General features: G+C 35.6%; 1 protein-coding gene across 4 annotated transcripts in view; it reads right to left on the reverse strand.

Annotated features, from left to right (window-relative positions):
• Window positions 1–21,612, reverse strand: part of TOPAZ1 (testis and ovary specific PAZ domain containing 1) — a 46,320-nt gene that overhangs the window by 17,920 nt on the left and 6,788 nt on the right. For all 4 annotated transcript variants that reach the window (XR_002435590.1, XM_021388218.1, XM_021388217.1 and 1 more), the window contains 10 exons: window positions 17,520–17,587; window positions 15,615–15,745; window positions 14,401–14,462; window positions 11,955–12,067; window positions 9,300–9,385; window positions 8,644–8,781; window positions 3,387–3,450; window positions 2,159–2,310; window positions 1,817–1,909; window positions 1,427–1,542 (listed from right to left, as the gene is read on the reverse strand). Coding sequence is in view for 3 of the 4 variants with exons in the window: in XM_021388218.1 (XP_021243893.1) it covers window positions 1,427–1,542; window positions 1,817–1,909; window positions 2,159–2,310; window positions 3,387–3,450; window positions 8,644–8,781; window positions 9,300–9,385; window positions 11,955–12,067; window positions 14,401–14,462; window positions 15,615–15,745; window positions 17,520–17,587 (1,023 nt within the window). In the remaining variant the exon portion in view is untranslated. The remainder of the gene's footprint in view (window positions 1–1,426; window positions 1,543–1,816; window positions 1,910–2,158; window positions 2,311–3,386; window positions 3,451–8,643; window positions 8,782–9,299; window positions 9,386–11,954; window positions 12,068–14,400; window positions 14,463–15,614; window positions 15,746–17,519; window positions 17,588–21,612) is intronic.

The following is a 21,612-nucleotide window of genomic DNA, read 5'->3' on the forward strand; positions in this document are numbered from 1 at the left end:
AATACATCCTACTGAACTAAACTACAAGGAGGTGATCAACCATTCATCATATTTGGACTAAAAATGATGTAATCTTTTATTTGATTTACTACCAATCATATACAGACTGGACACTGAAAACAGACATTTACGATCACGTCAAAATGAGACAGAACCTGAGTATACAAACAAATGAAGAGAGATATTTTCACAGATAATACTTCCTTGTCTCAGTACAAATGCAGCTGAAAAGGTAGGAATAAGACTTGCAATACCTTAAGTACATGCAGACTGTATTGTATGTGTTTCTGACACAAAGGTTAAAAAAAAATAGTTCATTACACAAACTAAAGTGTAATTCAACTTCAAATACCTAGGAGTGGTTTATTCTGATGCTGCCACTGGGACAATAGATAAACCACCTACACATGAATTAGCTAAGACATATAGCTGAAGTAGTAAAGCTGCTCAGTTTTCACAGACACACACTGTTTCTCAGTTTTGCGCAGAAAACAGACACATACTGAGGTTACTTGGAAAGGGTATTTCCTCTACGAATGAGAATCCTGATCTGAAAAGGGAAATCACCTCCGGCAGGTGTGGTAAACTGATAATACACTGAGAGATAAATGCATAGATAAAACACTGGGATCCATTGGCTGGAAGGTACTCTACGGGAAGTATGAAAAGCAGCAAACAATTTCTAGGGTGTTTTCCCTTGAAACAGTGACAGGTTGTTAAAACATAGTAAATGCCACGTTTGGTTTCCTCCAAGATCCAAAGCTTGTTTAATGAACCACTAAGTTGGTTTCTCAGCTTATGTGTGTGCATATGATGCAGATGATGAAAAAAAAACAAACTGGGGCAAGTTATGGGGAGATATCAACAGTTTTGAAATCAGAGCCCACACCTGTTACACATTCTGCTCAGCGTAATCCAGCAGTACTGAAAAAAAAACCACCCTCCTCCACACTCACCTTAGTACAAAAGTTTCTGCAGACTCACAGTAAACCAGAAAACAACTTCAGATTATAACTAATGCTCTTATTGTCTACAATTTTTTTTTAAACTGAAGAAGTACTGTTCATTTATGCTGGCCTAAAACATTTATTAAACAATTACACTGCCAATTCAACTGCTGTTGGACAAACTCATCCCATAGCTACAAAGAGCATCCCATCAGAATGCACTGTGACAACCAATACTGAAAAAGCTAATTGTAACTGCAGTCACAGTCCAAATTTTGAATAACGATCCTTGATCTCTGAAACACAGTAGATTGGCAGCATTTTAAAATACAAGTAGGCATAATATGGCAGTATTTTCCTCTAAAACACTAAATTTGCATTTTCTCCTAACCTTTAAAGTTTTTGTGTAAACTTATAAAATTGAACTTGAAGACAGAACTAAACAGATATAATTATAAAATAGTTCCTTAAAGACATACCTGGATTTTATGTTCAAAACAGTATCTATTTCCTGGCTTGAAACTTGCAATTGGTGAAGGAGTTTAATTATGTAATTAAAATGTTCATACTCAAGAAACATACCTGCATCAATGAGCTGTAATATCAAACAGGGGGAAGAAAAGTAAGCAAACAAAAAAAAGTCATGTTAAGTATCTCCATACGCAGGCCAGTATGAGTGGAAGAACACGTTACAGAGAATCTCAGTCAAAAACTAAGGGGTAAATGGAAACCCATACTAAAATTCAGCTAGCCACAATTTTACTTTTTAACAATATTATTGAAAAAATATTTAAGAAATATCTTAGTATCTTAAAACAGGCAAAGTATTTCCGAAATTCCTACAAATAGCAGTACAATCAAGCTCATACCTTACAAAAGGTACTGATTAGTGCAGGCACGGCATCTCTTATATTCAAAGAAGCCACACATTCAAAAACTCTCAGAAGAACTTCCAAAGCTGGCTAATTTAAAAAAAAAAAAGCTCAATTAGTTTTATGTCTTTATAACTTGTTCAACTAGAAAGGCAGCAGTTATTCAAACAGAAACTTAAGATTCTTTTTTTTCCCCAAGAATTGAATATCAAATAAACTCAGTAAAAGTGTCATACTATTAATTAAAAAAAAAAAAAAAGAAAAAGAAAAAACACCAATCAGCCCCCAAACGAAGAAACTATGAGCCAAAGATTTCCAAAGTATTTTAAGGTCACTTACTAGTGTATTAATCTGTGCAGTTACATTCAACATCTGAAATACTTCTTGCAACAAACATTTCTTGAGCAAACAAATGAGAAGATCATTCAGCACTTGAAAAGCAAAATTCTCACCAGGAGTAACTTCTCTGTAATACCTGACAAATATTTGGACTGAAAAAGCAATTAAAATTATTTTACTTTGGGGCAACTAATGCTATTTAAGCAAATTATCTCCTAAATCTTTAAAAGAAGTGTAACAACTCTTAATCATCCAGGATATTATGGCATGGAGATATGGAGAAATATAGGTGCAAGGAATGTACCGTGTTAGCATTACTAAATACAGACTGACTATTCTGAAATACCTCATGTCACTGAGCTGAACTCCCTAACTCCTGTAAGGTTTCAAAAAAGCTTAGCTGATTTAGAGCAGCAGAAGAAAAATGCACAAAACGAGGCCAGACGTGGCAGCACACCAAGGCAGTGAGGCTTTTCCAGACGCTCCAGGAAGTGAAGTGCACTGATGCCATGGTAGATGGCCTTACCAGCTGTTCCAGAGCTAGTCGTGATAGATATGTGCTGTAGCCCGTAAGAACTCAGTGTTATCTGCGTTACAGTACTATTTCATCAAGGGAACACAGGACACAGCAGGATCATATGTTCACATTGTACTACATTACCTCTAACCTTTCAAAAACTAAGGTACAAATAAAACAGTTGCTCAGGCTAAAATCGAGTCCTTTCTGACTGAACTCAAAGGTTCACATGAATAATTCTGTTCTCTAAAATGTGAAAACTGGAATTGTTTGGAAATACAGTAGTGTGAAGGGCTAAACTGAAGTTGTTTGGATGCTGTAACAGCACTTCACTTAAAAGAGCCTAAATCTAAAGTTTTTGGATTTGTAATGCTTGGTCAAGATGTTGCTGAAAAGTGCCTTAACAAAATCCTGGTTGTTAAACCTCCTCCCCTGCTCCAGTTACTCATATCCATTCTCAAGCCTAGTTCCATTCAGACTAAGTTCATTTTCTGGGTAAGTAAGATTTGTAACAATCTCCTGAGATAACTGTGAATCTAAATACCCATCCTTAATGTGAAAATGGAACATGAAAGCAGATAGGTTCCTCTAAAATGAGAATTTTATTCACTGTTGAAATGTCACCTATTTTTCTCCCAAGTCACTCTACTTAATTTCCTTTAAATAAGCTAAGTATCAGACATACATAAAAAGCTACTCCTGTTACCATACCTGCACGTTTTAGAAGGCCTGCTTCATTGATACTAATGTATGTCTTAAGTATTGTCATGCAAATCTAGAAAAAGATAAAAAAACAACAGTAAACATTACCTCAGTTTATGCGAAACTAAAGAACTACCCAAAAATGTGAGTTCTGTAAGGAAAACAGCTTTACCTGTTTTTAACTATTTAACCCACACATACTGATAAAAGCTACAAGAAGGTAACTGGGTCTGAAGGCAAATGCACTGTCAAAGGAAAGCAAATCAAATAGAAAGATAATGCAGATGACATGTTTGGGAAAGGAGCTGCTGGGACCACAGCTGCATGCATGTGTAGATATACACTCAGCAAAGAAAAAAGATAACTTGAAAATATACTTAATTTGGAATCAGTAAAATGTGGCATGCTCAGCAAACAGAACAGGAAACAAAGAGGTGAAAGTGGAAACACGAGAAACAAAAATTCTACAAATGTACTGACCACCACAAAGTCACTTATAATGACACAAAGAAAAAACCTGGAACTTCAGTAATTATTTCACTCGGAACCAACTTATTTTAAAAATTCTACATTCATGTTTTATTTTGTACTGCAACATTCATGTCTTACCATCTTGAGCTGCTTTAAAAATACATTAACCTCAGCTTTGTGATACTTACACATTTTGCTGCAGGATGAAACAGTAGAGGCTACTGAGATTAAACCCTTAGAGTTCTGAATCAGAAAATTAAACAAAAAATGCAGCAACACCCCTGCAGATACCCTTTGTCACTTATGTAACATCTACAATCCTTCTGCAAAACAATTTAAAGTTGGTCTTATATTTAATACTACTTTGTGAAATAATGGAAAATCACAAGACACTCTCTCCCTTCCAAATTTGTAAACATGTTATTATAGAATTGAGCAGTGCTTATATTTAAAGATAACCTCAAGATCAGACAGGACGCACTCACTGAGTTTGTTACAGTGAACAAATTATCACAAAAGCATCAGGTACTGGCTTCTGGCCAAGAACTTTTACAGACCACTGAGTCAAGTTACACAAAAATTGTACATTTAAACACGTTTATTACAAAGGTTATTACTTTTATTTTGAAACAACAACATAATGTTGTTGAACTGGTCTAAGAAATCCCTTATAGAAAATCATGTAGAATCTTTTATTGTTAATATGTGCTGTCACTCTGCAATGGTTTAACTCATTTAATCCAAACCTACAATCCCAAGCGGCCAAGGGCATTTCCAAAACAAACTTGAGCACATGCTTACAGTACGTAAACTAGTTTCCTTTCTTTAGGAATCTCTTATCCTCCTCCTTTGGACTGACATCCCCAAAAAAGCCAAGATTGCATCAGGAGCTCTGAATGTTCCAAGTATTAGTGAAATTGCTTGGAAAATCCAGTTGTTGTAGGCTTTAATCATTGGTTATGTTACACTACATGCATAAAGGAAACCGACTGCGTGCTTCATTGAGAGATTCTAGGAGACTTCAGCTGATTGTTTTAATTTAAAGGTATAAGTGAATGTACAGACCATGTAAAATGTGAGAATCTCTGAATTTTGAGTTAGTCATAATAAATTTTAAATGAATATTCATGAAACTAGTAATAGGTGATCTTCGTTTTCAAAAAGTTGCGTAGATCACACTACTCTATCACCTATCACTTGATCCAGAAATCATTTAACATGATAATTTAATAAAAACCTTAATAAAATGGCTGTGCATCTTTTATAAGCAACTTACTGCTGAGTAAAACAGTTTTACTGCAGTTACACGGAGGTGCTTAAATTACATGAACGAGCACAAAAATCCATGAAATCTTCCAGCATCTCCCAGTGTGCACTCTGATGTTTAGTAAGAGGGAAAATCCCATGCTGCAGCACTGCACTTCTTAGAAGATTCTTTTCTTACGGGGTATTAGCATCTCTGAGATGCACAGTCCACACTAAATGTGGCTGAAGATCACCAACAGGACTAAAAATCATTTAAAGTTGGTTACAGATGGTAATAATTGATCAGCACAATTAAGTCTCCTTTATTTAAGAAGCCAGATTAAAAAGCATCAGCCAGCTCTAACGCTTTATTGGGACAGTTTCCTGCTCCTGATCAGCTATCTGGACACTGAAATCTACAATCTGTCACTGCAGATGTGCAGGTGGAGCAGGGGCTGTTCTCATGCTAATATATGACACAAGCTTCCAGACTTCATTATCACGGCACTCTCTGATTCCCACAGTCTGAAATGCACAGACTCTAACTGCACTTCCTTGGAGGTATAGTTGGGAGTTCAATCTCACGTCTGCATGCTCTCAGAGAAGATTCACTCTGTCTTTTTTTTGTGCAGCATCAGGCTTTAAGTACTGTGCAGTCTGTTGCCCTCTGTGTCTTGGTGACACAAATTCTCAACCATTATGCCCCTACGGGCAAGAACACCATGTTCCTCCTGCCCATGCCTCAGTGAGAGGCTCTAATTGTGCCCTGCAGCTTGAGATCCAGAAAACTGCAACCTCTCTCCAGCTTAATTTGAGTTGAGGCCTCTGAATGTAAATGAAGATAAACTCATTGGTTTGTTATACTCTCAAAAAAGATTTTTCACATTTTAGATCAGTCAATCCAGGGGGTCTAGAGGTTCTAGAGTGAAAGCCTCAATGGTCAAAGACCTCATCAGGATTTGATAAGCATCTACCATTCTTGCAGGCAAAACTTTAACCTCTTTTATGCAACCAAAGGGAATAAAACATGAGAAGTTCCAGCTCCTTCAAGGAAGTAAGTCAGAAAGAAGGGTGCTGGGCACCTTTTCCCTTCAAATAATAGAGCTTTTTTTCCTCCAGTAAGTGGTAATACACCCATACTGCAAAGCAACAGACATGTGATACAAGAAAAGGAAATATTTCCCTGTCTTAGTAACTCATTATTTTAATCAACTAGTTTTGCATTCCTGCATTAAAAAAAACACACAGCCTTAACTGGATGACGATACTGCTGTTTACAACAGGCCTGATCAGCATTAATAACTTATTATTTTTGCCATTTTAATTTCAATGTAAAAAACGTTTGTTTTTAAGAATAATATGTTTAATATTTTAAATTGCAATGAGATGCTTTGGGATAAATACAGAACTTTTTTTTTTTTTTTTTTTTTTAAAGACAGCAGCTCCACTTAACTTTCTGAAAATGCCTACAACTGCTGAAGTTCTTAGAGCTGGAAAGATGCTGATGCTCCTGAGAAACAACTGAAAATCTCATCTCAACAGAAGCATGTTATTCTATGTCAAACAATGCTCCAAAGACACTTGGGCTTATGAGACACTTGATACAATAAATTATTTAGTTTTGGATGGCCTTTCAAGTATTAAGTGATCAGGACTTTTCAGTCTTATTTCCTACAGATGCTGAATAGACAGATCAAACAAAACTGTAAAAACTTGAAAGGCAGCTATTCTTAGAAGGCTAACTGATGTCTAAACCTAGTTAAAACCATTACCTTACACCTGAGGAGTATTTCAGAAAGTCTTATAATAGCCTTGTTTACTTTGCCTAATGCAAAAGAGATTTCACTGTGTGAAATGGAAGGCAACTTTATTTAAATAAATAAAAGTGGTAATTTGCAGAACTCTTTGAGCTCAAGAGTGTGCTGATTTTCAAAACAAAGGATGTTTTTGAGAATTATATCACTGTTTTGTGGTCTGGCCAATTACAACCGTGAAGAGTATTAAATCCTAGTAAGTTAGGCTTTAAGTCGTCAACAGTTTACTTAATGAAAATGAAGGAACTTTCATCCTGGGGAAAGACAGCTCTCTTCAAAAATTCTGGTAACAATCATTGTTGGAAACTTAATACTAAACTTGTAGACTAGTGTTCCGCTTAACAGATCATAAACAGATTTATTTCCCCTAAATTTGACAAGATGACTTCTTTGTTGCTGCTTTACCAGTCTTCCATTTATGTACTTTGGTGCCACCGTGAGGTATGCAGCCAATTATCATTTTGAATAGACCTATGAAAAAAGTCTCCAAAACAAAACAAAACAAAAATATACCTCCAGACTATCAAGAAAATTAGGTTATGTTTGGTGGGTAGAAATTTATGTGCGCTGTACCACTACTGAAATCACATGGAATAGATTTTTAATAGCTTAACACAAATAATACAGTTCTGTAACACGTATATACAGAAGCACTACAAACATTCATACAGATTAGCAGAAAATCACTGATATTCACTATTGGCTGCCAAAGACATTTCACAACTGAGGCAAAAAGAAAACACCCCATGATGAATAACTCTCAAATGATCCTAGCATTTTTAAGCTGCCAGATAAGTTTTTTCCAAGAGGCTGCAAAGCACTGGAAAAAAACAACAGCTTTTTTCAAGACATAAAAAGAGAAGGAAAAAACATACTGAAGAATAACACCCAATTACACTCACTTATTTTAAAAGTTCTGACACAGTAAGTTTAAGATTTTTTAAAATAGTATTTGCCTCTATCAGGTTCAACTACTAATGCTTATCATATTATTTTTTGCATTTGCATCCTTTAATTTCTTACTTACTGACACTAATGATAAAAGTGTAACTCATACCAATTAGATGCTAGATAAGAAATAGTCTTGTAAGATCTGCCAAGGACAAGTTTAGGCATCTGCCTTTGTGTAGTTGTTTTAATGTTTTATTTCCTTCTAAATGACTTATATAACCACCTAAGTCTCAGCCAATTCCAAAATCTCATTACACGACAGCACAATTAGATTGCCTTCCACAGTTCTTGGAAGTAGTACAAACTCAGTTTATTGTAAGAGGGTTTGAAAACACATCTACTTTGCTCACTACCAGAAAAGTAATATTGCTAGCAAATGGAAAAACTCCTGCTCTGCTTGTAAAACAGACGTGCACCTGTTTCACAAAATTTGCCGAAGTAATATATCACAGATGGCTTTTGATTTTAAGAACATATACGAAGTCTGGGTACGCTTACAGGTCTCTGGTGTTCGATGGAAATGTCTCAGAATCTCACCCATTCTACTACTCTATACTGGCATGCCCTAATTCTTGCTCTCTTGTTGATGTCTGTACTCTTAAAAAAATCTGCAAGTTCAAAATCATACCATTTAAAAAAAAAAACATAAAACATCTTCAAAAGACCTTCTGAACATCATCTGATCCATCAGCCTCTCAAAATACAAATAAACACAGGAGATGCTGATTTGCATTAAAAACAGTTGCAATTTACAATCTCCTTCTTTCCTCAATAAATCTCTTTACCTTTTCATGCCCTCGGTAAGGAACGTGCCAAAACCAACATTTTGACATTTCACAGCCACGCAAAGTCATGAAATAACGTCTGCAATATTTACGGGGCAAGTTCATCATCTCCAGGATCTGCTGGACTGAATGAGAAGCCTAAAAATAAAACAAAATTAAAACAAGCAGAAAAAAGCACCATCTTTTTGGAAAGCACCCACGTCCATTTTTTGGAGATTTTCAGAATATCTAGATACAAGAAGAATAGAGACAACAAAATACTGCATGGCTCTGGATAACTGTCTGAGAATTCTGGGTAGGTGAAGATCCTTTACCCTTTCCAGCACACCCAGCAAAATGGATAATGCAGTCTCTCCTAAAAATATGAAACTTTCTCAGCTTTTCAGTTCTACAAAAACAATAAAACAAAGAGCATTATTCATGTTTTGTTTAAGCTGGAAACAGAATTCAACAAAGGTTCACTGTGAACACGTCTCGTCATCACTGATTTTGTTCCCAGAAATTTTATTTATTCATTTATAACATTTTTAGAGGACTAGAAACATAAATATACATAGGTTTGTAATTTCTTACTATATGAAGAGAGAATTGTCTCAATATTCATAACAAAATTTACTGCCGAAGTATCAACATTCATTAAGGATTCAGCAACTCACTTTTATATTTTTGTCTATCTTCCATGTCTCAGAATCTCCACCAGTTTGCAGGGGCAGTGAAAGACTTTTTCCTGAGCATCTATAATCTAATAATTAGGATAATAACAATAAATGGATCATGTAATAAAACGAGCCATTCTGAAACCACTTATTTTTATCTTATTTTCCTTTATATTTAGAAATCCTTCAAGTCACAGGCATGATTAATGAAAATTTGAATAATACAATCTAAAAACCAGTAATCTAACTAAAGAGATTTCTTAATTATCCAGATACCAAGACTTTAAACAAACTTCAAGAGAAAGGATTTGACGTTAAACTTTTAAATTAAAAATTTCACAACTTTGTGCAACATTTCTTATCTTACTTGAGAGATGAGAAAAGAAATGGAATCAAAATAACCAGAAGTTTCATTTTCAAAAAGGAAAAAAAAAACAACAAATCTTTAGCAGTAATCTTTGAACTGCCATATCACTAACAATAAATTTAAACTTTTTTTCCAGAATTGAAATAAATTCTTTAATAACCTACACGTTTTAAGCACTACAACGTGAAGCTCAAGTCCAATGAAAGTTACTGGTTTCTTAACCATGACACTTGGGTTTAGATCTTTAATTACTGCTGATGATGGAGATTCCTTCTTCTGAAGGATGAGCAATTGCAACGTTAATGAAAGATATGAGTTCAAATTCTTCAATTTCATATTTAAATAGAAGGATGAACTTTTGAATGCCTTCCTATCCAGGGTGCCCATTTGGCCTCTTTAAAGAACTGGGTGTTCAAAAGGCAGGGGGCTTAGTGCTTTCCAAAAAACTACACTTTAAATAAAGAACACCCAATAAAGAGGCATGTTCCAGTGGAGATCTGCACTCTTAACCTGTATGTCATTTTAGGCAGACAGGACCACCACAGGATGGGAAGCATATATAACAGAACAATTAATTACGAAAACGTTAAGTACTGTCATAGCGGCATGATTTTGTGCAGTAATGATAGGGAATTTAGGAAAGGAAAGATTTAGTGACAGAAAGAAGATCGAGAAAACAGTCAGCTACCAGGTGCAGAAAAAAACACCCCAGAGAACTTTTAACTCAGAAGTTTCTCCTCTCAATTCTTGCTGTCAATCATGGGACCATTAAGTTTGGAAAAAAAGAGCTCTGAGATCATCTGGTCCAATCATCAATTCATCTCCACCATGCCCACTAGACCACATCCCTCAGTGCCACATCTATGCATTTCTTGAAAACCTCCAGTGATGGTGACTCCTCTACTTCCCTGGGCAGCCTGTTCCAGCGCAATCCCACTCTTTCTAAGAAGAATTTTTTCCTAATAATCAACCTAATGGCCTGTCCCCAACACTTAGAATTTCTGGCCAGGTCCTTGGAACATACTGCACTCTCTCTTCCCACCATATCAAATTAACAGGGGTGCAGACCTTAATGTCAAAGAGTTGATCCTGCCTGCACTGTTCTGGGGAAAAAACAAACAAACATAAAAACCCCACAAAAAGACTTTTACTTTCCTGGCACAGAAGCTCTTGCTTTGGCAACTTTTTTGACCAAGGCTAAGGAAGCTTTAGAAGAACTCTTCAGAAGATTTATACGCTTTTAAAGCCAAAGCCATGAGCAACTTTAAACCACCGTAGTCTAGAGATGTATTTCACAGTTGCTTTTTATAGTATTTATGTTTCCTGCACTTCCTAAAAATACTGTTAAGTGATGTGACGATAAAATTGCTCTACAAGCTCAGACTGGCAATTATAATCTGAAATTAAACAAGAATGTCTGACACTGATCTCAATTCTGAAAATCCACATTTATAAACATCCATATTAACTAATCATTCTGAAAAGATTATTGCCCAAAACAGCTGTTGCAAAGGAAAAAAACGCATACCTGTCCATAAATAATCAAGTCCTGTTTTTCTCCATCTTGCGTGCCAAATAAAACTACACATTTATGCAAGGCTAAACATCACACTTCTCATGTGCAGAGAAAAAGAGAAGGAAACGACGACTACAATTTCACTGCATTATGACTTCTCTGGTAGCAGAAACACTTCAGTGGTACATTGTCCCAGTCACGAAATATACTAGGTCAAAATTAAGTGCTACTTATTAAATCTAGATCATTTCCTTGATCCAATTTAGTAAATGCTTCACAAACATTTGAGCTGGCGTAAACAAGAAACTTTTGATCGTTGGCAAGGTGGCTGAACTCCTCTGCCAAGAAGTGCTGACAGACAACAATCAATCAAGAAAACCTGTTGTCACATTCTCTGACCATAAATAAAGAAAAACAAGCTACTTGCTAATAACACGGTTCATACACAATCTGTCAAAATACTAAGAATGCAGACATTACTGTACAATTAAAGTATTTGAAGACTATAAATAACAAGATAAAATGATTCATATCTGGCCCTACCAAATAGGAAAATGGTAAAAAAAAAAAAATCCAGAACAAGAAACAAGTAAACAACTAAAAAAAACTAGCCTATCATGTGAGAGCTTACATTTATGCTTCCACATACACAATTATCAAAAAATTCCAACTGATGACTTCAGAAACGGAAGAAAATCCTTAAGATTTTATAGGTAAGCAACACACACATAAAAATAAATGTTGGAGGTTTCATCAACAGAGCATACAATACCATTCTTCCAGGACTTCTGCACCGTAATTTCTCTGCAGTCATTTACATTTGGGACATGCAATGGCAATTCTGAGAGCATTTCACAGTTCACAAGATCTCTGTATTTACAGTCACTGTTGAGCATTAAAAAACAAATATAACCAAATTAAAAAGGCGCTCATTCCATAAAATAAACATCTAAAAGGGGGGATTAAGTGCGTAAAAAATGACAATTTCTTCAAGAACTAAAGCGACACTAAGCAATTCAGTAAAGTTGAATGGCTGGCAGTCCCAGCAACTTTACTTTCATTACTCGCATAGTTTGGTCCAATCTCATTATGGTATCAGCCAAGATTATTCTGTCCTGGAGTGTAACTACATAAAATTCTGTGAGTAGGAATGGCATGCATTTATCACTTCCCTCCCACTGCCCGACTCTGCTGATAGGAAGGTTGAAATGGTTTCTGCCACCTCTGAAGAAGCCTCTACTTTTCAGTAGTCTGTTATATATAATACCTGACAAAGAAGTAATCCACAGAGTATTTGAACAGCCAACCATTTCTTTCCTAGTAATCAACTATACTCAAGAGAGCTCAAAAAATATCCTGCCTTCATTCTCAAATATATATATTCTAAATAATTAGATTTTTAAAATGTTTTCCTTTCCAAAATAAGGTACGCATATTGCTAGCAAAATGCTTAGTGATCTCTTTCTTATCTTCAAATAAAGTCGCAGGAAAAAAAAAAGCTTTTATCAGATGTTCTTCTCCCTTTCAATTAATAATCTAGGTTAAGTACAAATGACATTGCATCACGCTTGCTGTTTGGAGAAAGAAATAGACTTGCTATTCTCTCTGAGGGTCACATTCCATCTATTTAACAGCTCATAGCCAGGGTAACTCAAACCTTTCCTGAATTGCACACTGTTTTTAATACAGTTTGAAGCAAAAACGCTAATGCAGGTAACAATAAATTCCATCCAACGAGCCCAAATTCTTCAATGCCAATCTTTATTTTTATTCTAGTCAGTATAGAGCATCATTCCTTACCAGAGTGAAAATAAAATGGGTGCATTCAGTGGCCCAGAATTTTCCAATTACCACGTAAAATGTTTTTTAACGCTTCCCTGTCACGCCAGCCTCAGAGCTGATAAAACAGGATTTTAACAGAAGCCCACCTTCAGGACAGCAGTCTCAGCTCTTTTTAATCTTGACATCAAACTACACGTAACTTTGCCAAGAACCCATAACTATATAGCTGTGCAATCTATTCACTTATTTAACTGATGTCACCACTAGAAGCAGAGTTTGTTTAAAGGGCAATAACAACCGTTTTCTTCTAGATCAAATTTTGCAATGGTAACTTTTTGAGTAAAACTAGAGGAAACAGTTTTACTCCCAATAAAGAATTAAACGCCCCTTCTCTAAGTACAGCGTGTTGCATTTTATGGAAGTGCATCTTAGCTCTAATACTCTGTTAAGGAAAGAGATGAATTACCGTGGTATCCCTTCCACAAACTTTTTTACCCAGCATAATCTACTTTTTCTGTAGCATAAAGAGCCATATATGCTATAAAGGAAATCTAAAACACTTCAACAGGAGGAGGAGCTTAGAGCTTCTAGCTGATTAATGAATAGTCACAGTATTTTTCACTTAATGGAATCTGTGACAGGCTTCAGTCACAGAAATGTGACTCGTGCTGGAAAAAAGCAATATTCTATGCTAAAGTTTTCTGACTACTTATGAAAATTACTCTGAAATGTCTACGATTCAATTTCTCTTCTAATTACCTGAGTATTCCATAATTTACGTATAATTTTTATATTTTTTCTGCAGTCATCTTCTGCTTCATTTTTTCCGCTGACATTGAACGGAAGTTGCATCTGACTGATTCTGAATTGTATATATGCAAGCCATACATACAATAAACAGTGCAAGCACCATTTGAAGCCGACATAACGGTTAAGCATATGCTTAACTCCATGCACAGTATTTTTATTTTTTTCTACTGCTATTCAGGTATTTGGCAGACTGAATTTGAATGAAATCTTTAAATCCTCTCATGAATTTATAAAGTTCCAAGAGATAAAAAAATGAAAGTTTTATTTATTTATTTATTTTTAATTCTAGTAAGTACTACTGTGGGTGGAAATATACCTATTTTATATTACATGCATATAGAGATGCCAGAACAGGTGAGACTCTGGCATAAAGAGGATAAATTTAGTCAGCAACCAGAGGACAAAATATCCTCTATTGTCCTGTTAGGCTTTAACTATAATACTGGTATAATATTCTTGCAGTTAGCACAAAGAAATTATATTATTTGATTGTTATTTTCTTAAGTGATCAAAATACAACAGAAAACATTAATTAAAATGCTGATGGTGTATTGGTAAAAACATTGTAATTAATTTGTAGAGTGACTAGGGAACATCACGTTACCTGAAGGACACAGTATATGTACCTTTTTTCAGCTTCACTTTTTTCTCTTGGTTCCACAGCAGCCACTCCCTCTGCAAACTTGAACTGTAAAGATATTTAAAATAGTCCTTTATGGTTTAAGTTTGGTTAAGTCTGAGGTTTGGAAAATATCTGTAACTAATCTCACCTGACACAGCACAGAAAAACAAACATATTGGGATACGGATTTTATAAAGCCACAACACTATGAAGCAGCCCGTCTTCGGAGTGGCCTGGCAATACTGCAACAAGTACTACTTAACCAGTAACCTGTACCATTTGGCAGACCCTTATGTCCCCTCTAAGAGTTGGGGACAAAAGAGTGCTGTTCACTTTGTGAATCAGACATTACAAGTGCCAACTCCACTTACTGAAGGAAACATTTATATTCCTCTTTTAAACATTGATTTTGCCAGGGAAATCAATTCCTTACCGTTCGACTACCTCACTTCACGCACTTACCAATCTTCAACCATCTGTACTTTGCAGTTTAACTTACCCAGTTAAGACCATTATCCACTCCAGAAGTAGTGGAAAATGATAGACACTATCAGCACCTGTGTCTGAGCAGCAGTGAAATGCACATTTTAATCCATTATCAAATATGTAAATGCCATAAAACTTCAGCAACTCTTAAAAAATCCTAGGTGGCTTATCTAGAAGAAGGAGGTGATAGAGAGTAGAAAGGTCAAATAATGTCACTGAGTATGAAAATTGCTTAATGCTCCCTCAGAGTTGCCAGGAAATCAGTATGTTAATGACATGGAAGTTTTGCCCAAGTAATCAAACACAGAACAGTTGAAAGCTCCCCAGCTTTCAAACAACACCCTATGCTTCCAAGACTGTGTGGTGAGAAATATTTGCCAATAACTTTTACTAGGTATGTCACTTACACACAGAAGTGCTCGTGTGTCCATTGGAACAGACCCCTCCATAAAACTGGTGAAACAGAATGACTGTAAAAACTGAGATGACAACATGTTGTTTCATATCAAATTTGAAGACAGATTATTAATGACAGGTTAAGAAAATTAAGTTCCATCAAGCAAAATTTATAATGTCAGTAGCACACAGTAACTGTAATACTGTGAAAGTAGTATTCTTGTCATTACAGGAATTTAAAAACATTGATGAAACGGCATCAGCTATTACAACTGCCCAAATACATGGACTACCATTTCTTAAACTGTTCAGTGACAAAGCATAATTTCTCAGTACCTTTTCATCTATTTCAAAACTCCTTAGAAGTTCATCTAGTTCTGTTAGTTGTCTATCTTCAAAAGAGTCCTCAGTAAAACTTCGCATAGGACTGTTTCCGCTGGAGGAATTGTGGGTTTTAATATCTGACGCTGAAAACGCACAAACACATTATTTGTTTCCCATACTATAAGCTAACAGAACTTTTATCACCTACATGTTCTAAAAACTTAATACTAATGACATTTAAGAACCTGCAGGACACTGTAAATGCAAAATTTGTACGTAAAATTATTTCACTTTAAAGCATGAGCCCTGTCAAATAAATATTAAACTGTATCTGCAATTAAAATTCCAACCAAGCTGTACGTTCTGCAGTAGTCCCTGCACAACAGTACAACAGGTTTATTTATATCACACTTAATTCAGTATTTTAAAAATAAACTCAGTTAAGATTTATGATTAGAGAACAGCCCAAGATATATATGGTAATTTGCTAAGCAAATAATGACTTAAGTCTTTACTGGAGAAAGGGATAAGTTAATTCAAATGACATGACGCAACTCGGCAGTAAAGACAGACCGCTATGAAAAACTCAAAATTCCTGTAATACAGTAAACTCAATGAGTATCCAATGCCAGGGAATGTCAGAACCTTTTGTAAGTGCTGCAGGAAACGAACGGAACGCCTCATTGCAGTTCTCTGAAGCAGCTCTTTACGCACAATAAAAGAGCTTTTCGTTGGAAAGAAACTCACTATTTCATTGGATCATACAGTCACTGGTCTCCGTATCATCATCAATACACATCAGCAAGAAGACAACATACATAACACTTCTACTTGAAAGACAAAGACGACTGATGTCATCTAGACCGCTCAACCTTAACTGCAGTATTTGCTGCTGTTCTTACACTCTGTGAAGCCACTCAACCAGCCTTGACATCCCTATGTAATACAATGCACCAAAGAAGTAATATGTATTTCCAAATGAATACATAAGTTGCTGGTGATAACCACTATCAGTCATCTCTTTTTGTTCTGCACAGGTAATTCATCTTTTAAGAAGTCATACATCAAGCATAGATTGATGTGAATGAGGTAAATTAAGTGTGTGATGAAATGCTACATTACTCAGACCTGGGAAGAAGGAGCTGCTTAAACCTTTTTCTTTGTTTTGAGCACAAGAAGATCCAAATATTTTTGGCCTCTAATTTTATTTGAATACGATGTAAAGCAACAATTAGTTTAAACAAACACAGAAGTTACTGAATAGTACGGGACTTGCTTCCAGGTTTGGTTTCAATCACCTCAATCCTGCAGATGCCATGATATGTACCCTTTCTATTTACAAGACAAGAGGTCTCTGGCTGTAGACTAGACTTGCTTCCTACTCCTCTTCACTGGTCCTGGTGTCTGAGCTCTGAACTCTTAAACCCTCATTACCTTCTATTTTGCCTTCCAATCACTAGAACATTAAACCTTTCCTCCCCTCACTATTCCCAAGGAAAATTCACTCCTTTTTCTCCAGGATGCTACTTCTGCCCAAACCACTTACTCTTTCTATATGAACATAACACATTAATATGAAAACACTCTAACTACGATCTAATCAACTAACAGAAATTCTTGGTTAAAGAGCCAGGGATGTCAAAAAAAAAAAAAAAAGAAGAAGAAAAAGAAAGAAAAAAAGACAGTACAATCAACAGACAGGAACCGCAGAAAAACAGATACTCTTCTAAGAGGTTCGTATCATTTCAAAAGACATGCATTTTATATAACTGGGAAATCACCGCTGCAATAAAAGACATTACTAGCTGACACATTCTCATTTTGCGTGGAAAGTATAAATCCTAGGTTTTCCCACTGAACATCTTTGTGGTTACTTTCTTCTCGATTACGCATTCAAAAGCTTCTAAAAACGCTTACCTTTTAGCACCAAATCCCATGAATTTTCAGTATCACTCAACTTTCCAGATTCTTGCATATTAATGTCTCTGTTTTAAACAAAAGGTGTACTTAACGCTTCCATTTGAAAACAGAATTAATCTAACCAGTTACATACAATTAAAGTTCTCAGTAATACTTTCAGCTACAGACAGATCCTTACTTACAATACACTATCCTCAGCAGAACGTTCTTAAATCTCTTTTGGCTACTCTATGTTTATTCTGATAAATGTACATGTAAATACGTTAAAACATTTCAAAACCCAAATTTTCTACTAAAAGTTCATCACCTCCCTTCACCTTTGCTTAAACTATTGAAAAAGGGAATCTTTTCTATACAGTAAATTATGGAAATAGTGTACTAGCAAACCAATTCATTACTTTAAAATAAAGAAATAAAACATGATTTATAGTAATTTTATATTCAAGATAGTTTGCATAACAATGAATCCTAAAGATAGTAAGAAAAATTTTTGTTTACAAAGAGATACTTAGCTCACTTATTTTAAAAAATAGTTGGAAAAAATTATTTCATTTATCATTAGAAAAGCTCAGAAGGTATTAAAAAATTAATGTCTTAAAAAGCATATATAAAGAAGTTATTGTAACAGATTTTGGAAAGCCATACCTAGTGAATGATACCCAGTTTAATGACAACAAGCAGCCCAGCAAAATGGAAAAAATGGTAATTTGCAAGAATCTAATGAAAACAAGAGTTTCCCAGTATGTGCAACTTTGAACTACGCAACATTCAGGTACAGGTACCTATGCAGGTCTACAAAAAATACTAAGAAAAAGAGCTTAATTATGCCACAGCAAGTCTGCAGAGATAGGGGGGCTTTTTCTCACAGTCAGGTTCTCTGTAGGCTTATTTCCTCTCTCCCATGCATTAATATGAAACGCAGAGCTTGAGTGATTTTGCCTATAACAACTATTTTTTTTAAATTGCAGTGCAGATAGTTTCAGAAAGTCCTTGTCATCACAAACATTTTTTTTTTTTAAATGGGAAATATGTAACAGTGTCAAGAGACTGAAATCCTCGTGTTTGGGTCAGAAGCCATTTCCAAATCTTTACCAGATTCTGCTGCGTACTGTGAAATACTTACAGGAGCCACAATGTAAGTTCTTGTCAAGCAGGTGCCTCCAACACATACAGAATAGTACATCTATCACCAGCTTGACAAATTTAAGGGCACTGACAGAACCTGAAGAAGTCAATGCATTTTAGAGTTCTTGAAATGAAGACAGACTGGAACATGTCAGAGTTTGAGTAGTGAATGCCGAATGATCTTGCATGCTGCTACCGATTAAATTTAAACAAATCTCTCTTTGCAGCACAAGCTGTGTTAACCAGTGTTGTTCAGTTTGCTATTTTGCATTTGAAAAGGGATTAAATTTGAGGGGTTTTATTTGAAAGGAGAAAAGTAAAACGCGAAAGTGTCCTAAGAGCAAGAAAGGGTGCTGATGCTCTTTCAGAGGTAGTTGCTGTGTCTTCTTGTTCTGAGCCACTAGATCTCAAATTTTGTGATTGGAGAAAGAGCATAAATTCATGCACCAATGGTTTCCTTTCCAATTACGATTTTAACTATATTTATACCAGAACACTCAACATGTTTTTAAAAGTTTTGACAATCCAGCTATTTACTTTCAGAATAACTTGCTGCCAGCAGACATACAGCTCTTACTGTTCTATACCAATGATAGTAAAATATCATCATAAAAAATTAATGTACTGAAGTCCACTCTCATGCACACATGTCCTAAAACAGTCTTAGCAAAAGCTTGGATTCTTACTATCATCATCTGCCTACTCTACTAGTCTGAAGTGAAAACAGAGGAAAAGCCGCGTTACAGACAGAGGTAAAGAAAACATTTGGCAACAACCACCACCTCCAGCCATTAAGTGCTTGCACCTGTGCTCTAGTTAAGATCATTCAGATTCTACTCTTCTAGTATTAATATTAATGTTTAATTAATTTTTAATTTAATTTTAATATTAATTAAACATTAAGCAAAATATGCATATATGCTAGAATTTACACAAGCTGGGTATGGCAGACAGCACTGCAGTTCCAACTCACTGTTTCCTGCAGACAGATGGAAGTGGCATTCCAAACTATTATTTCTGTGAAGCAAAACTGAAGATGCATAAAGAAGCCAAACAACAAAACATTTACAAAACCCCAAGGAGGAAAAAGGGACATAAACAGAAACAGTATTTTGTTTTAAAATATGTTGCATGATGTAAGAACAACTTTACAAGCACAATCAATTATTTTGATTGGGCAAATAAAGTTGAAGTCACAGTTTTACCCGATAAATCTAGCAAAATGAAAGCCAACAGCATGAACTGGCCACTCTCAACATCAAATACTGTGATGTAATAAGCTACCTCCAAAGCCTACTAAAGGTCTACTGCCTTATCTTAATAACCTCATATTCGGTTCATTAATATGTTCCTGACTGTTATCAACTACTATCAGGCAACTAAAGATCTAATGATCTTCATATCAAATTATGGGAGGTACAAAGCAGCAACACTCAATTTTGCCTGCTGCTGTAACAAATTAAAGGAAAATTCTAGGAAATCTGCACCACACATTTTTATTTTCCTTGGCTGATGGTATGCAAATTCAACAGACATGAGACAGGAAGCTGAAATCTGATTTTCAAACAAGTTCAGTTTTCATCTGTCTATTGGTTTTATAATGTTACTCTATCCCACTGTCATTACTAATGAAAGGAAATATTTATCCTCTAGCTGTGAAGTACTTACAAGACTCAATAAAATGTTCAGTTATTAATAGCAAAATGAAATAACCAACTTTATACTCATGTATTAGTTGTGGTCGGAAAGGGCTAAGAAGCTTTGGTCTCCCACTGTGTGCACGAGCTATCTGGACACAGCACCTCAAACTTTGCTCATCTCTGAAAAGCCATTATTACCCATGGTTAACGCACTGCAGCCACTCATTCTGATATACAGCATATGTAGAACATATGCACAAATATGAAGTGAATACTCATATTTGTGCATATACTAACAAATACTATACTAACAAATTTACTATGATACAGCCTAACTGCTTCCTCAGAACTTTGATGCTCCTACTAAAGACATCCCTTTTAAGTTCTCCTCTTCACAGGTTTGTTTAAGCAGGAGTATTTTTATATCGAAAAAAGAAAGTTTAATATTCTCATGTCTAGAAAACTGGTTCGCACGCTGATGAAGATTCCCTTCCTTTTTCTCATGAGCTCAGTGACAGGAAAAGGATAAAAAGAGCAAAGACACACCAAAAAAATAAATGCAGTTATTAGATGGTGCTACACCGAAAAAAAAGTATCATTTAAAATAAAGATAACATAAAGCTACCAGGAAAGCACAAAGAAAGAAAATTAAACACCCATCAATAAAAAACCCAAATTTTCAGAGAAAAATTATTGTACAGTTCCTATCTAAGCTTTATGTTTTTAAGATAAAGAATTTGATCTTAAAATTCATTTATCAAAGAAAAGTATCAGAGCTTAGGGAGAAAACAAGACTACAGAGTTGATGAGTTAATCATAGAATGGAATCATAGAATGGTTTCTGTTGGAAGAGAGCTGTAAGATCATCTCATTCCAACCCCCCGCTCTAGGCAGGGACACCTCCCTCTAGACCAGGTTGCTCACAGCCCCATCCAGCCTGGCCTTGAACGCTTCCAGGGAGGGGACATCCACAGACTCGTTGGGCAACCTGTTCCAGTGTCTCACCACCCTCACTGTAAAGAATTTCTTCCTAATATCTAGTCTAAATCGACCCTCTTCCAGTTTAAAGCCATTTCCCCTTGTCCTGCCACTACATACCCTTGTAAAAAGTCCCTCCCCAGCTTTCCTACAGGCACCATTCAGGTACTGGAAAGCCTTTCTCACAAAAGCACTACTGCTTGATTTATAAAAGCTTGTCACCCCACACCAGTGACTTTCATTATCACTTCAAAACACAGAAAAATATGAATGCCTAGAGATGCATATTAGGTTCTTGCTGAATGGAGATGCAGGATCCCAAATAACTGTAACATGTTAGCCAAATT

This window comes from Numida meleagris, chromosome 2 (genome assembly GCF_002078875.1).
Source record: "Numida meleagris isolate 19003 breed g44 Domestic line chromosome 2, NumMel1.0, whole genome shotgun sequence".
Taxonomy (NCBI): Eukaryota; Metazoa; Chordata; class Aves; order Galliformes; family Numididae; genus Numida; species Numida meleagris.